Source organism: Centropristis striata, chromosome 2 (assembly GCF_030273125.1).
Source record: "Centropristis striata isolate RG_2023a ecotype Rhode Island chromosome 2, C.striata_1.0, whole genome shotgun sequence".
Taxonomy (NCBI): Eukaryota; Metazoa; Chordata; class Actinopteri; order Perciformes; family Serranidae; genus Centropristis; species Centropristis striata.
The window spans coordinates 35555690-35572809 of NC_081518.1; the positions used below are offsets into that span (position 1 = coordinate 35555690).

At 37.8% G+C, this 17120-nt stretch overlaps 3 protein-coding genes across 8 annotated transcripts; all 3 read left to right on the top strand.

Moving 5' to 3' along the window:
* The first annotated feature begins 32 nt into the window (after positions 1 to 32).
* LOC131984980 (UDP-glucuronosyltransferase 2C1-like) lies at positions 33 to 5659 on the top strand. The gene is made up of 2 exons (XM_059349974.1): positions 33 to 2328; positions 3807 to 5659. Exon 2 carries the CDS (start codon positions 3807 to 3809, stop codon positions 5388 to 5390), a length of 1584 nt encoding a protein of 527 aa, XP_059205957.1. The 5' UTR covers positions 33 to 2328; the 3' UTR covers positions 5391 to 5659.
* Positions 3849 to 11492, top strand: LOC131985006 (UDP-glucuronosyltransferase 2A2-like). 6 transcript variants are annotated; one of them, XM_059350034.1, is made up of 2 exons: positions 3849 to 3968; positions 9262 to 11492. In XM_059350034.1, exon 2 carries the CDS (start codon positions 9288 to 9290, stop codon positions 10863 to 10865), a length of 1578 nt encoding a protein of 525 aa, XP_059206017.1. In that variant the 5' UTR covers positions 3849 to 3968; positions 9262 to 9287; the 3' UTR covers positions 10866 to 11492. The 6 variants fall into 6 exon arrangements, with proteins under 6 accessions (XP_059206017.1, XP_059206000.1, XP_059206032.1 ...); XM_059350017.1 differs by lacking the exon at positions 3849 to 3968 and adding an exon at positions 6494 to 7378; XM_059350049.1 differs by lacking the exon at positions 3849 to 3968 and adding an exon at positions 7268 to 7317.
* A 258-nt stretch (positions 11493 to 11750) lies between these two features.
* On the top strand, positions 11751 to 14290 carry LOC131987258 (UDP-glucuronosyltransferase 2A3-like). The gene is made up of 2 exons (XM_059352448.1): positions 11751 to 11819; positions 12299 to 14290. The coding sequence occupies exon 2, from the start codon at positions 12306 to 12308 to the stop codon at positions 13878 to 13880; it is 1575 nt and encodes a 524-aa protein (XP_059208431.1). The 5' UTR covers positions 11751 to 11819; positions 12299 to 12305; the 3' UTR covers positions 13881 to 14290.
* Positions 14291 to 17120: the final 2830 nt, after the last annotated feature.

The window sequence follows — 17120 nt, forward strand, 5'->3', positions numbered from 1 at the left end:
GTTGATTGGAGAGGGGAAAACTTATAAAGAGGTGCAAACAATTATAGGCTGTTCAGCTAAAATGATCTCCAATGCTTTAAAATGGAGAGCAAAACCAGAGACACGTGGCAGAAAACAGAAGACAACCATCTAAATGGATGGAAGAATAACCAGAATGGCAAAGGCTCAGCCAATGATCAGCTCCAGGATGATCAAAGACAGTCTGGAGTTACCTGTAAGTGCTGTGACAGTTAGAAGACGTCTGTGTGAAGCTAATCTATTTACAAGAATCCCCCACAAAGTCCCTCTGTTAAAAAAAAGACGTGCAGAAGAGGTTACAATTTGCCAAAGAACACATCAACTGGCCTAAAGAGAAATGGAGGAACATTTTGTGAGCTGATGAGAGTAAAATTGTTCTTTTTGGGTCCAAGGGCCGCAGACAGTTTGTGAGACGAGCCCCAAACTCTGAATTCAAGCTACAGTACACAGTGAAGACAGTGAAGCATGGTGGTGAAGCATCATGATATGGGCATGTTTCTCCTACTATGGTGTTGGGCCTATTTATCACATACCAGGGATCATGGATCAGTTTGTATATGTCAAAATACTTGAAGACGTCATGTTGCCTTATGCTGAAGAGGACATGCCCTTGAAATGGGTGTTTCAACAAAACAATGACCCCAAACACACTAGTAAACCAGCAAAACCTTGGTTTGGAATAACAGCTGAAAGGTGCCACAAGTTGGTTGACTCCATGCTACACAGATGTGAAGCAGTTATAAAAAAAACTGTGGTCATACAACTAAGTATTAGTTTAGTGATTCACAGGATTGCTAAATCCAAGAAACAAAAAGTTTGTACAAAATAGTTTTGAGTTTGTAAAGTCAACGGCAGACACTGCTATTTTTTTTAACACACCCCTTTCAACTAATTGCCCAATTGCACAGCCTTAAGAGCGTGCACATCATGAATGCTGGGTCTTGTTGGTTTTCTGAGAATCGACTGCAGCTACTGGTACCTTGTTTGCCATGTAGAGATAAAAAATATACTAAAAACCTGGAATAATCTGGTTAGTCACATTGGACTGCTATTATATTGAACACTACTGTACATCATTAATGGTTATTTTACTGTCCTCCCTCAGTGAAAGATAAAAACAGCCTACATACAGTAGAGTGAAGACAAGAGTTAATGCTGCCCACTCAGGGTCACTGACAAATTAGCTTGTGCTCTTAGATTTCAGCAGTCAGACAAAACAATGCACTGGAACAAAGGCAGAGCTGACTGAAATTAGCACTATTTAACTGTATTTCATGTGCAGCTTAGCTGTGTATTTTTTTATTATTCAATGCTTAGAAATAATGAGATAATAAGCTGGCAACATCACCATCTTGTCCTCTTGTTTGGCAGGTACACTGTAAAAAATGTCTGTAGATATGTCGGTGAAAAACTGCTAAACCATGACAGTAAAAGACCGTAAAATGATAAATGGGTTATTTCAGTTTCAGTAACAGTGAAACACTGTAAATGTATATATCAGTCAAAACAGTGTTTTTTTACTTTTTATTTTAATTTTAAATACATTGCTCCGCTGTAAAATTCACTGGCACCGTGTTTGTTGCAAAAATATCTTGCAATATATATAGAAGCCATCATTTTTGCATTCATTTTTTTCTAAAAAATATTTTTTCTCACTGTTAAATGTACTAGACACCATATCTCCAGCAGAAATATACTGTACTATTTAATGGTAAAATATTTAATTTATGCAGCGTTTATAAAGTATTTTCTTGTCAAGTATATGGCAGAACAGTGTTTCTTTAGATGGAAAAACTTTTGATTTTTTACTGTAAAATACGGACTAAAATGGCAATTCTAAACGTTAAATCAACAGTGCTAATATAATTTTACCGTAATATTAGAAAACGTTGCACCGTATTTATTACGGTAAAGTTCTGGCAACCACAGCTGCCGTTTTTTTTTTTTTTTTTTTACCGTAAAAACAACAGTTTTTTAAAAGTGTATAATAAGGTCAGGAGTGGGGTTAAATCGGGTTAAATAAACAGACAAATGACCTAAATGATTATGAACGTCTGCAATGTAGCCAACGGGGCAAAGGACACTTTTTTAAAGCATAATGTAGTGATCTTATCAGTAATAAACAAGTTTATCACTTTGTTTGCACGCACATTGCTGATCGCAAGTCCAAACTAATGCTGTCAGTTAAATGCAGTTCCGTGTGGAAGGGAGGAAGGGTGAGTAAACGGAAATGACTGAGTTTAGTGTACTGCAGGACAAAGCAGTTCTCTAATAAGACTTCTCCTGTTCGGACAAACATAACAAACCACAGTAAGTACCTACGCTTTGTGTTTGACCGTAAATAAGCGAGTTCACTGCATGCTATGTTGACGGAAAGGAAATGGTAATTTTGCTGCTCTTACTGTGTGTAGCTAATCTTGCTGAAGTAGGTTATGTTGCAAAACAGATACAAATAAACGTTAAATATCGACCTATCGGCGGGTGAGTGTACGTGAGTGAGTTCGAGAAAGAGAAAGGGAGAGAGAGAGAGAAAAAGAGAGAGAGAGAGTAAATGGTCAGATGAGGAAAAACTGCCGCTTCTCCTCGGCGAAGGGTCACAGAGCTGTAGATTAGCAGCAGTCTATCACACACTGAGGGACAGCGAGTGACACACAGCTGTTGGTTGTTTTGTTTTTATTTGTTTTTATTTTATTTATTTATTTTTGCTGGGACAGTTAGTTAGATTGTATGAATTATATATTGATTGTAAATATTGTTCAATGGTTGTAAATATTGCTTTCTTTTATTGTTATTAGTTTTTCTTTTCTTTTAAAATGAATAATAGAATTATAATAATTTATTGTAAATATTGCTTTCCTTATCTTGTTATCTTTTTTTCTGATTCTTGCTTTGGCAATATATACATTGTTACGTCATGCCAATAAAGCCAATTGAATTGAATTGAATTGAGTAGAGAGACAGCAGTGATGTAACTGGAGACTTCTAACCGTAAATGATACCGTAAAAAAGTCATATTTGTCTACTTATAGTCCTGCACATTATTTGTATCTATTCAATTTTATATGTGGTAGTGAGCGTATATGGCATGCCGTTCAGGAAATTATTATTTCATGGATTGAAATCTGAGAATGTAAATTGAAAGTCTTAGAATATATAGAGAAACCAGATAATAAATATTAAATGTCTGAGATGAAATGCATGTGACGTCATCAGAGCAGTGTGCCATCTTGTGTTTTTGCAGTGATACAGAAGTTGCTGCGAGATGAGCGAGACAGCAAGAAATCTGATCTCAGCGTAGTAATTAAGAAATAATAAACAGCCTGGCAAAGCATGTACGGGCCAAAATAATAGATAATAATAGTGCGAAGTAGGGATGCACGATATTATCGGCATGTTATCGGTATCGGCCGAAATTGGCTTGAAAATGAACTATCGGACATCGGCCAACACGCCGATATCCACCGATATAATAAACTGATTAAATAATGGGGTGCACATCACCTCTCTGTTGCACCTTGTTTGTGTAGTCTGAGTCCACCTATTTATTTATGTTCTGATTAGGGACTGAAGCTGCTTATATTTTTTGTACTTTTTGTGAGTCGTCACATATTGGGCTCCTGTCTTAAGTTAAATTTGAATGTTAAATTTGAATGCAAAAACGGCCTTTTGAAAAGGTGGACATGTCCCCTGTGTATATTATATTATACTATATTATATTATAACAGTACATTTCCTCTGTAAAGTGATTTTCTTCCACCCAATGATTTTTTTTATTGTATTCATTGCAGATGAAGCTGATCTACTGCTGCAGTGCCTTGCTCCTGCTCCTGCTTATTCCCAGAGCCTGTGAAGGTGGCAACATCTTGGTCTTTCCCATTGAGGGCAGCCACTGGGTGAACATGGATATTCTACTTCAAGCCTTGCACTCGAGAGGACACAATATAACTGTTGTACGTACCAGCAAAAGTTGGTTCATTAAGGAGAAATCGTCTTACTACAATTCCTATACAGTTCAAGTGGAAAGGAGCTTAGATCAGAAGTTCTTGACAGATATTTTATTTAAGTCTATTGAATTTGAAAGGGGGGCTATTTCCTTGACAAGTTTTCTCTACATTAGTGTAGAAATGTTCGGCACGTTTGTTGAAGCTCAACGAGCTGTGGGTGAATCTATAACGGCAATGCTAGATGACCAAGAGCTGTTGAGAAACATGAAGGACAGCAAGTTTGACCTGGTACTCACTGATCCCTGTGGGCCAGGCGGAGTAATTTTGGCCAAATATTTAAACATTCCTTTGGTTTATAATGTACGGTGGCTAATAGCTGGAGAGGGCCATCTTGCTATTGCTCCTTCACCATTATCATATATTCCTATAACAGGATCTGGATACACTGATAAGATGACTTTTTTTCAAAGAGTTAAAAACTTTGTTTTGTATCTATTGTCAAAAACACATAATGAGCTGGTGATGAGGCTAATGTACCAGAAAATGTGTGACAAATATCTTGGGCCTGACAATGACCTTCATATGTTAATGCTTGATGCAGACATCTGGCTCATGAGAGTGGACTTTGTGTTTGAGTTCCCCCGTCCCACCATGCCTAACGTTGTCTATATGGGAGGGTTCCAGTGTAAACCAGCAAAACCTCTTCCTGAACACCTGGAGGAGTTTGTGCAGAGTTCAGGAGAGCATGGGGTCATCATCATGTCTCTGGGGACTTTTGTGAGTGAACTTCCTGCTGATCTTACAGAATACATTGCTGCAGCTTTTGCTAAATTACCTCAGAAAGTCATCTGGAGGCATAAAGGTGACAGACCAGCCTCTCTGGGCAACAACACATTAATAGTTGACTGGATGCCTCAGAATGATCTTTTAGGACATCCAAAAATGAAACTATTTGTGGCTCATGGAGGAACAAATGGAGTTCAAGAAGCTATTTATCACGGAGTCCCAGTTGTGGGTCTACCCTTGTTTTTTGACCAATATGACAACCTGCTGCGTCTGCAAGAGAGAGGAGGAGCTAAGATTCTAGCCATTCAAACAGTGGACCAAGACGACAACTTTCTTAAGGCCATACAGGAAGTCCTGAATGAGCCCTCCTACAGGATGAACATGCAGAGACTCTCCAGGCTGCACAGAGATCAGCCAATCAAGCCGCTGGATAACGCCCTCTTCTGGATAGAGTTTGTCATGAGACACAAAGGTGCAGCTCACCTGAAAGCAGAGTCCTACAGAATGCCCTGGTACTCCTACCACTCTGTGGATGTGTTTCTGTTTCTGGCTGGAGTTTTTATTCTCATGCTCTTTACTACTTTTATTTTCATGAGGTGTTTATACACTGCAGTGTGTAAACATAAAGTGAAAGTTGACTGATCACTCAATGTATATATCATTGTATATTTAGTTGGAAGAAAAAAAATTATGAAACTTATTTTGGAGTTGATATAAGAAATTGATAAAGGATTTGTTTGACTGTCCATTCATGCAACAATTTGGGAAGCAAACACATTATTTTGTTGGTTAGATTCACTTGGTTGGTTATATATATTTTTTAAATAATTCATATGAACGAAATGGATGTTGTGACCTGTTTTAGAATCAACACAACAAGTAAAATGCTAGGAATGAAAGACAATCCAGTTGTGGTTTTTTTTTGTCCCAGTGGAGATGTTCATGATTTGTATTTGATTGACTTTGACTTTGTTGCTAGTGCTTCCGATACTTAATGTCTTAAAGTAGCAGTGTTTAGGATAAAGTGGCATCAAACTGAGGTTGCAGATTGCATCTGAATACCCCTCTGCCTACTGCTTACTTTCCAAACAGGAAGAAAAACCTATGGTTGCCTTCAGACAATGTAAAAACACAAAGGGTCCTCTCTTGAGCCCGTGTTTGGTTTTTCCATTCTGGGCTTCTGTAGAAACATGTTAGACACTACCCAGATGTTCATCGCAGAAAATTTAAATTGAATTTTGCGAACTGAATGTTCAGTTTCAAACTAATAAATTAAATTTCAAATTACAATTCAGATTCAGTTTTAGAATACAATGATTCAAATTGAACAGTACAAATTCAAATTATGTGATTCAGATTCAGTTTTTTAATGCAGTTATTCAAGTTAAGCCATTCAAATTCAAATATAAATAATTCAAATTCAGTTTCTGATGGCACATATTCAAGCCCATACAAATGCCACAATATTTAGCTAAAAGATAATAAACATCATCTTGATACATTGCCAGTTAAGTTAATTGATGCCGTCTCAGTCTCTAAAGTTATTGTTAATACATATGCGTCAAATGATGTGTGCAAAGTATATGTAGCGATGCCATTCAGAAAGTTATACATTTGTTTACTGTGTTAACAGGGACCGACAGTCCGATATTATCCGTTATTGTTATTTATAAATAACTGTTATTGTACTGTACTGTAAAATACAATTTAAAAAAATCACAGAACACATCTCCATGGTGAGTTATGCGCCACTGCTTTTCTGAAACTAAGTAGCGGCCAAATTCAGCCAGGATCAGTGAAATATTCAGGTTTAATCCGCTTTTACTTGCTAAATTGTGGATTCAACCTTAAAGCATCTTCTTCCATTTCCACAAAGATGTGGAAAGGTGCTGAAGCCAAAGCCACATGTTCCATTTGTGCGTTATACCAGTGATAGGAAGGATTCTGGCCTCGCCTCTGAAGGACCTGACTCCAAAGAAAGGTTCCTACCAAGGAAGGATCCTTGACATTGGGAGACACTGTGAAGAGGGCTAGTTCTGTATGTAGATATGAAGGGATCATTCTCAGCTAAGGAAACACAATGCTTCTTAGTTACAGGTAACTACACTAATGAAAAAATCTTTATGGATATTATACTCCAATTCTGCAAACAGATCCACCTAAATCCTGCACACTTGTCCTTTGGGATATTAGGAAATAGCAGGGTTCCATGGGAACAAAAACAATTGTGTTAAAACCTTATGTACTAGTTATGAAGCTGAATGTAGCTACATGAAAATCATGTCACTGTAGTAGATTTGAAAGGCTCTGATTCATCTTGGAGAAGCTGAAATGTTTTCTGACTCATTCATTACCATTTTGTTGTGTGTCATGAGACATTTTTAGTTTTACACCTCCAACCACCAGGTGGTGCCTCTTTCCTTTGACATAACTGATGCAGATGTCCTTAAGGAGGTCATTGCAATCAGCTTCAGGTGCTGCTGCTTTATGCTGTGGGAGAAGCATACAGATTTTATGAGTGTACTACTGCCATGCCAAGACACAGCCTTTGTGTGTGCCTTATTTTGTGGTTTGTACTCTTCTTGGATTATTTGAAAAGGAAACATTTGACAATGCTGGATCAGCAAATGGTGAGCTGTAAAGAACCATACAATAAACCTGTGCGTTTATCTAAAACCTGGGTCTTTATTGGAAGCACGTCTCACCGCATCAGCCTCACAGTGGCTTTTTAATGGTAAATAAGAGATACTACTCTATTTTTCATCATAGTTGAGGCGGAGACTCAACCTCAAGGGCGTGCACACGTCTATGCGGATACTATGATTACACAGGCGTGATCAGTGCCTGCATTTATAACCAAACCAAGGCAAGATAAAGTCAAATAAGATCAAAGTTTGAAACCGTAGACTGAAGATTCAGCTGAGTGAGTTATTTTTAAAAAAAAAAATCTTTACACGTGTTACAGCTTGTTAATGTAGTTTCAGATTACTTTAATTGTAATAGAATGTCTGATGTCAGCATGAACATGGGAAAGAAACACTTTCCTGTAGATTACTTTGGAGTTTTGTCTCATTGCACTATGAGTGAATGTCGCTTTAAGTGATTTTGCAGTGTCGTTTAGTTCACTGTCAACAAGGGTTGGGCGGTTAAAAAAAAATAAGGAAGTGGCTTTTCAGTACCAGCCCTGCCTCAACAATATAGAGGTTAAGCAAGGCAATGAAGGTTTTCAACTTGTGATTTTGTAAAAGTTTTGTCTTAAGGAGTCAAACTGCTATACTGACAAAGACAACAAAAATAAACTTTGGAATGGTACTAAATCAGGTCCATTTGAGGAGTATGTGCATCAGATGTAAGAAAGTAGTAATATCTTTTTGTACAGCTGCTGGGAGAGTTTGAAACATAATGTATGCAGTATATTTATCTGATTTAAATTCTACATTTTACATTGAAATACTGGCATTCATCAACACTCACTGCTTAGTGGGGTGTCTGTATGAATGTTTTTGCAAAAATGTCACACTAAATGTGTCATAGCAAATGTTAAACTGTGCCAACCAAATTAGACTGTATGTGTTACAAATGTAACATACACTGTTATTAAAGGGGCACTAACCTCTAACACTAACAGAAATATTATTCTCTTTTTTTCTGTCTTTGTATTTCAGCAAATTTCTAATAGACAAGCTTATACTGCATTTTAAAAGATCTTCGTGCACTGACTGTAAGGATAAAGACAAGAACTAGACCATGCATGTTTATCCATTACACAGTTGCTTTTTCCTGTTGGTAACTGCAGCTCTGGCTTCTTGCCTCATGAGTACAAGGCTGCTCCAGTAAGGGACAAAAATGTTGCAACTGTCTTGTGGGTGGGACAAAAGAAACCAGGAAGCATTGAATAGCCACACAGCTCTTCAGTGGTATGCTTCGGTATGGGCAGAGTTTGTTGACATCAGTGCAGAGAAAGTTTCGACTGTAAGCTTTGACATTTAAATACTTTCCTTTTGGTTTATGAGAAAATAGTATGTGATGTTTGTGGAGAGGGTTGTAAGCAGGTGCTCGGTACTGAAAGGGAAGCACTTTTTTTCCAGCTTGTGCCAGCTAATGTTATTGAATTAAGCCCATTGTTGAAACATTAGACATTTGATCAATAGGAAAATAGGTGCATGGGGTTTGTTACAGAGGGATTATGTGCTTTCTTAGACGGAAGCTCTTGAATATTTCTTTCATGCAGAATGAACGCAGTACCGGTAGTAAAAACACTTCTGCTCAGGGAGATTGGGGTTTAACACAAAATGCATGCAGAGCTCTTGGCACCACTCTAATTTCCTGAGAGGCTCCATGTGCTGCATCCACGTGAGGGCTGTCAAAAGGAATTTTTCCACACAGATAGACAATTAGGAAGCACGTCAATGTAGCTCTCTGTTTTGTGCATTCTTGTATATCAACTTGCATTTGTACACACATTTCCTGGAATACTGAAGTAACAGCTTCCTTTTTTCTATTTGTATTTCAGATTGCAGGGTTTGAGAAGTTTTGAAGATGTTTTTGTCACTGGCTTCCATCATCTCTCTTGTGGCTGTCATTATTCCAGCAGCCCAAGGCGGGAAAGTTCTGGTGTTTCCACATGACGGCAGCCACTGGGTGAACATGAGGGTACTTGTCGAGGAGCTGCACTCAAGGGGACACACTGTGACTGTCATACGGGCGGCAGACAGCTGGTACATCAGTGAAACCTCTCCACACTACAGCACTGTCTCAGTGGATGTTGACGGGGGTGCAAATGAGGATTTCTTCCGCCTCTTTGTCTCTGAAGTTATTAAAATTAAACGAAGCAAGGGGTCTGCGTGGGCCCGTTTTGCTTTAGACATGGAGTTAAAAGACAAGTTCTTTGAACTACACAAGAAAGTCTGTGAAGTCGTTGTGCACTTATTTGAAAATAAAGAGTTAATGAAGTCCTTTAGAGACGCAGAGTATGATGTGGTTTTGACAGACCCTGCTAACGGAGGTGGAGTAATGCTGGCTCATTATCTCGGATTGCCATTAGTGTTTAATGCTCGATGGACTGTTCATGGTGAAGCACATTTTGCTATTGCACCCTCTCCGCTTTCCTATGTCCCACTTCCACCTTCAGAATTATCAGATCAAATGACGTTTTTTGAGAGGATTAAAAATATTATTTTTTACATCACCAGGATGCATCTTTACAAGCAGGTAGTTGGGCCACATTATTCTGCATTGTCCAGACGCTACTTTGGCCCAGATGTAGACTACTTCTCCCTGTTTCAAGCTGCAGACATCTGGCTCATGAGAGTGGACTTTGTGTTTGAGTTCCCCCGTCCCACCATGCCTAACGTTGTCTATATGGGAGGGTTCCAGTGTAAACCTGCCAAACCTCTTCCTGAACACCTGGAGGAGTTTGTGCAGAGTTCTGGAGAGCATGGGGTCATCATCATGTCTCTGGGGACTCTGATTGGACAGCTTCCCCATGACCTCGCTGATGAAATTGCTGCAGCTTTTGCTAAATTACCTCAGAAAGTCATCTGGAGGTATAAAGGTGACAGACCAGCCTCTCTGGGCAACAACACATTAATAGTCGACTGGATGCCTCAGAATGATCTTTTAGGACATCCAAAAATGAAACTATTTGTAAGTCACGGAGGAACAAATGGAATATATGAGGCTATATATCATGGAGTTCCTATTGTAGGCATTCCCATTGTGTTCGATCAAGCCGACAACCTCTCCAGACTGAGAGCAAAAGGTGTTGCCAAGGTCATGGATGTTTCCGAAATGGATGAGGAAATATTTCAGAATGTCATACAGGAAGTCCTGAATGAGCCCTCCTACAGGATGAACATGCAGAGACTCTCCAGGCTGCACAGAGATCAGCCAATCAAGCCGCTGGATAACGCCCTCTTCTGGATAGAGTTTGTCATGAAACACAAAGGTGCAGCTCACCTGAGAACAGAGTCCTACAGAATGCCCTGGTACTCCTACCACTCTGTGGATGTCATGCTCTTCTTGGTTGGAGTTGTGCTGATAATTGTGGGCATATTTGTTGCTTTAATAAGATGTTCCTGCTCCATGTGTCTGAGAAGAAAAACTAAACGTGATTAAAAAAAAAAAAAATCCAAAGTAGCAATCAAAATTATATTATTTCTGCTATCAACTGCACTACTTTTTGTGCTTTTTTTTTTGCTGAGAAAAGAAAGGAAAGCAAAGTTCCACATGACTTAATGGATGACAATCTGGCTGTCATCAGCTGAATATTGAAGGGAGTTGATGTTTTAGTATTGAACTGACTTAACTGCAAGTTAAAGTCTTCAAGAAAAATACAATATGTAAAGTAAGAATGAGATGTAACTCTGTCTATTCATTTGAATTAATCTGAATGCAACTACCAGTTTAACATTTACTCCTGGTTGTAAGACTGACTTGACATCAGTCAAGATACAAATTTGAACTCTTTATACTTCTCTATACTCCATTTTACTGTATAGTATATTGTGTTAAAATTGCACTGTTAAAGGTAGGATCCAGAAAAAAAATATTGTAAATAGAAAAATAAAACTACTTTAAAAAAAAAATAATACATGTATTGGAGTGTTTTTTGTTACTTTTTTTTATCAGAAGACATTAGATCACTCACCTGAGCATTACAGGCCACATGACAAAACTATAAGCATGTATCATGTTGCTGTGATTTTTTTTTTTTTAATAAAGGGGGCTGAATTATGGAATTGCAATAAAATAAACCATTTTAACTTAAATTGTTTACAATCTGAATCTTTAATCCGACTAAACATTTGTTACACATGATAATGATCCTGGTGTTTTCAAAGTAATTTAGTTTTCCAGTCACTTAGTTTTATAACGGCAATTTGCTTCATAGAAAAACATGATAAAGAACTTTAACGCCCCTTTGTACTTTCTTATCTGTTCACTTATGAGTAACAACCATGACACTGCAATACCAAAGTCCTACTTAGGTTTGGAGCCTGGATGGTGTAGCCCACATTCTGCTCTCTGGCAAAGGAGAATATTGTCAAACAGACATTGGAAACCAAAAAGGTAACCCGAGCATTTGTTTAATCTTTTGCCAGAATAAATAACTGATGGCTCTCTATTTGAACTTCTCTGTTTTTCCAAAAGTTAATTTTTAACTGGGATTCGATATTCATTTTCTAATTGATTCTGTGCTTTAGGTTATCTCAGTTATGCAACTGGCTTATCAGCTATAGCTCTGATTATAAGTAAATGTGTTTAAAGAGCTGTCATATGGACAAAAATTGAGGATTGTGTAAAGCACCATTAAAAAAAAAAAAAATCTTAATCTTAAATCTTTCTGTGATGAAACTAACAAGCAGCAAGCAACACACAATACTATGAAATATTAAGTACAAAACTTTGAAGTTAAAGGGGAACATATACAGATTTTCATTGACAGCTCACTGACATGAACCTCATTCAGTATATGTAAGGACATGTAGTGTTTTGATTAAAAAAAATGCATTTGCTAATATACAATATTCTTTCTTTTTTTACTTTAGGATAAAAATGCATTGGTCCTGGGTCTGGATCGCTCTCTGCTCGCTCTGTCCGGCTGCGATTTATGGCGGAAAAATTCTCGTATTTCCAGTGGACGGCAGCCACTGGGTGAACATGAAAATCGTTATTGAGGAACTCCATGCAAGGGGCCACCAGGTTTCTGTGGTGCGATCAACAGACAGCTGGTACATCAAGGAAACGTCCCCATTATATACTTCAATTACAATTGATGCAGAGTCTGGATTTGATGAAGAATTTTTAACTCATTTTGTGGCCCGGTTGCTGGAAATCCAGAGGGAAGGGAACTCTGTCTGGACTCGTTTGAAGCTGGAAATGGAACAAGCAGAGAAAGCTGCTGAGATGTATGAGAAAGCATGCAAAATGCTTGAGGTGCTCTTTGATAACAAAGATCTTATCAAATCAATACAGGACACCAAATATGACTTGGTCCTAGCAGACCCTGCTATACCAGGGGGTGTTCTACTTGCCCACTACCTCAGGTTGCCTCTTGTTTTCAATGTCAGATGGACAAGTCATGGTGAAGGCCATTTTTCTATCGCACCGTCTCCTCTTTCTTATGTTCCAATGACAGGGACCAAGCTTTCAGATAAAATGAGCTTTCTTGAGAGGGTTCTCAACATAATCTTTTTTGGTTTCACAGAATATCAAATAGCATTTTATGTTTTACCATATTATCAAGCTGTAACTACAAAATACTTAGGTCCAGATGTAGACTTCCTATCGTTGTTTCCAGCTGCCGACCTGTGGCTCATGAGAGTGGACTTTGTGTTTGAGTTCCCCCGTCCCACCATGCCTAACGTTGTCTATATGGGAGGGTTCCAGTGTAAACCAGCAAAACCTCTTCCTGAACACCTGGAGGAGTTTGTGCAGAGTTCTGGAGAGCATGGGGTCATCATCATGTCTCTGGGGACTCTGATTGGAGAGCTTCCCCATGACCTCGCTGATGACATTGCTAGAGCTTTTGCTAAATTACCTCAGAAAGTCATCTGGAGGCATAAAGGTGACAGACCAGCCTCTCTGGGCAACAACACTTTAATAGTCGACTGGATGCCTCAGAATGATCTTTTAGGACATCCCAAGGTTAAAGCATTTGTGGCTCATGGAGGAACAAATGGCGTTCAAGAGGCAATCTACCACGGAGTTCCTATTGTCGGACTTCCATTGATTTTTGATCAGCCTGATAATCTATTTAGAATTGAAGCAAGAGGAGCAGGGAAGATACTTGATATTTTTTCTTTGAATGAAGACATCTTCTTTCAGGGTGTTCAAGAAGTCCTGAATGAGCCCTCCTACAGGATGAACATGCAGAGACTCTCCAGGCTGCACAGAGATCAGCCAATGAAGCCATTAGACACTGCCCTCTTCTGGATAGAGTTTGTCATGAGACACAAAGGTGCAGCTCACCTTAGAACAGAGTCCTACAGAATGCCCTGGTACTCCTACCACTCTGTGGATGTCATGTTTTTCTTGGTTGGAGTTGTGCTGCTAATTGTGGGCATATTTGTTGCTTTAATAAGACGTTGCTGCTCCATGTGTCTGAGAAGAAAAACTAAACGTGATTGAAAAAATCAAAAGTAGCAATCAAAATCAATCAAATCAAAAATCCCAGCAACATATGCTTTTGCTGCCTTAGCCATTTTTACTGTGATTTATTGGGGATAACAGAAAAAAAATTCTTAAAAAAATTTGATATGATTCTTGTAAAAAAAGACAAAACTAAATCACTGCTTTAAGCCATATATCAAAAGTTGATTATATTTGATTAACTGTTGTCTCAGGGCTATTATTATTATTGGATTACTGGATTAACAAACATATCCTTTACCATGCATTTTTTTGTCAAGTCAGGGTTTTTACATCATATTTATTACTCTTTGAATATATGGCCCCTTTATATCTGTAACATGAGATCAGGGTCCACACGGATAAAACGTTTGCCTTCAGCAGAAAGAATTAAATAAATGTACAGTAAAATTGCCGTATTAGAGGAATAAAATAAAAGATCTTTCAAAATATGTGTGTACTGTTCATGAGTTGTCTTCTTTAATTAGCACACAGTGGAAAGAACCTTTGCATGATTTGCTCTTCCCTCTTAGTTCCACTGAAAAGTTTTCATATTGACTCTTACACCAAAACACAATATACTGAGCTGTTATATTTTAAAACGACTGCATTCTTTATTTTATGTTGCACAATGTTGGAGGTTCATATTCTTATCTCTTCCAAGCCAAGTGTAGGCTTGTATGGATTTAAAAATATCCAATTTCACACACAAAGATTAGAGTGACACACCAGGGCTATACTTGGCTCTTATTTGCTTGAATCCTTTCTTAAAATAAGCCTTAATGTGTGTTTTTACCTGCAGTATTTCATATTATGGACTTATCTTTTCATAACCTAATCTCATTTTTTCATACAACATGCAAAATAACATTAATTTCAGTGTTGATGAGGAGCCTCTCAGGTTTTAGTCTGCTCATCTGGCTTGAATATTTAATCCTTAAAGTCAATGTGTTGAGACACTGAATGCAGAAATTCTAAAAGGCCTTTTTCTGCATGGATATAAGCATTTTTAAAATAAAGATGTTCAAATTACTTTAAAGCTATTTACTAATACACTAATACACATTATGAAATATTTTACTTTTGATATTTTTCACATTTTTTAATTATTATTTTGCACTCATGAAGGAGGGATGACCATGGATGTAATAAATAAACCCCAATAATGAATAAAAAGAGTCAACTTCATTAATAGTGTAAAGGACAGTAAGCATTGTCATCTTTATTTAACCAATATGAGTTATAGGTGTAATATGAGTGAGTATAAAATGCTCATATGTGACAGCTAAGTGTTACATGTTACTTTATATATTTACATATTATAATATTTTGGACCTGTAGCCTTGTAAAATATGTCTCCCTGTGCCATTTCCCTTAAAGCTGACCCTTATTACTTGAAAGTAGATATGTATCTGCAGACATTTGCACTTAAAATCCAAGATAGCTGCAGCAGTTGTCAAATTATCATCATAACAGTTATAGGCCAGCGACGGAAGGCAAGAATAATTTAACATCAATGTCATCCAAAGAGTTTATTTCTCATGAAAGAAATAATAAATACTCCATTGAGTCCCAGTTTTGGGTTTTCATTTGTTTGCCGGTGAAATACACCCTGCTGAGTGAAAAACTGAGGGGAGCGGAGTGGATAAAGACAACAACTTCCTCAGGGCCATACAGGAAGTCCTGAATAAGCCCTCCCACAGGATGAACATGCAGGGTCTGCCCCAATTTCTACACTTAATGGGCTTAACTGGCACTTGGGCAATGTTGTAAATAATAAGTCAGAGCTACACTGCTGCTGTATGTGTCGGTTCGGGCAGACATGCAGTGAATCTCCAAGCGGCAGAGATCAGCCAATATAGCTATTAAACCACAAAGGTGTTGCTCCATTGAGAATCTACTGACGTTCTTTGTACTCCTCTGTAGATAGCTTGCTACTATCTGGAGCATGTGCTTTGCTAATGATTTTACTGTTGTTTTTTAGGCAAAAGGTTAAGGTTAGGTTAAGTTAATGATTGTCTGGCTTTTAAAGGAATAATGCACCCTCAAAATGAACATTTGATTATCACTTGCTCACCACGTGCTATTATGTGAGTTCTGACGAGCAGCCTTCAAGCATCACATGCTTACTGTTTAGAGTTTTTAAACAGTGAGATTTCACTGAAAATGCACGTTTGAGAAGTATAAAGCATGCAACTGGATAAAAAGGTTTCAGGTATACTGCATGAGTTGTGTGCAAGTTTTTTAAATGTTTTGCTTTTGTTATACACAGCTCTCATTTACTTCAATTCATCGATGATTTTCAGATTCTCCATTCAGGTAGTTTTCTTCAAGAATTCAACATAACACGGGGGGAGTAATTGATACGCAAATGGTCATTTTGTGGGTGAAGTACTCCTTTAATATAAGACCAAAGTTGAAAGGATATTCCCAATGTTACCACACTTTGCTTCAAAAGAAAAAAACTGCAAATTTGTAATTTGAATGAGTATGTTCCATCACACAGTGCACTGGTATGCCTCAGAAATGTTACAGTGAAACCTGGTTTCATAACTCAGTTCCATAGACTGCAGGTGTAGGAGGATTGCGGAAACTATCTGCTGTATAAATCCTATTATGACACGACTGTACAAAATCCCTGAGGGTTTTTTTCTTAAATAAATAAATTCTTTTATTACAAAACAATAAAAAAGACATACTGCATATACTGTTACAAAATGTGTGTCTACATGCTACTATTGGCTGGTTGCAGCCATGATACAAATCATCATGTACATGTTTTTACATCTCTAGCTGTCAAACAGGTAAATCATTAGGAATATCAGTTCAGTGTGAAGTATGTTAGGTAGGATTAGACATGACGGGGCCTGACCCTACGTAAATCTGGAGACATTTGCTTCGAAGGAGGGAAAACAAAAGTAATTCAAGTGAAATTTCAACTTCATTTTTTGGCACACACACCTCAAACAATAAGTCAACTAATATAAGTCAAATCAATATTAGCTGCCAGATGGATTCCACTTGTGTCAATATAACTAATAGAGAAGGTACGAAAAAAAAATTCCAGGTTAAAAATTAAAATGCTATTTTCAAGGTATAAAAAGCTGAAAACAAGAGAGCAGTACTGACTGAGTTTCTCAGCACTGCTGGCTGACTTCATGTCCACAAAACACACAAAATGTGCCAAAGTGAAATATCACTTTAAAGGAATATTGTATGGGAAGTTTCTTATTTGTCTTC

What these genes read in the sequence shown, in the direction of transcription:
- LOC131984980 (XM_059349974.1), top strand. Translation starts at nt 3,807, where the DNA reads ATGAAGCTGATCTACTGCTGCAGTGCCTTGCTCCTGCTCCTGCTTATT.
- LOC131985006 (XM_059350034.1), top strand. Translation starts at nt 9,288, where the DNA reads ATGTTTTTGTCACTGGCTTCCATCATCTCTCTTGTGGCTGTCATTATT.
- LOC131987258 (XM_059352448.1), top strand. Translation starts at nt 12,306, where the DNA reads ATGCATTGGTCCTGGGTCTGGATCGCTCTCTGCTCGCTCTGTCCGGCT.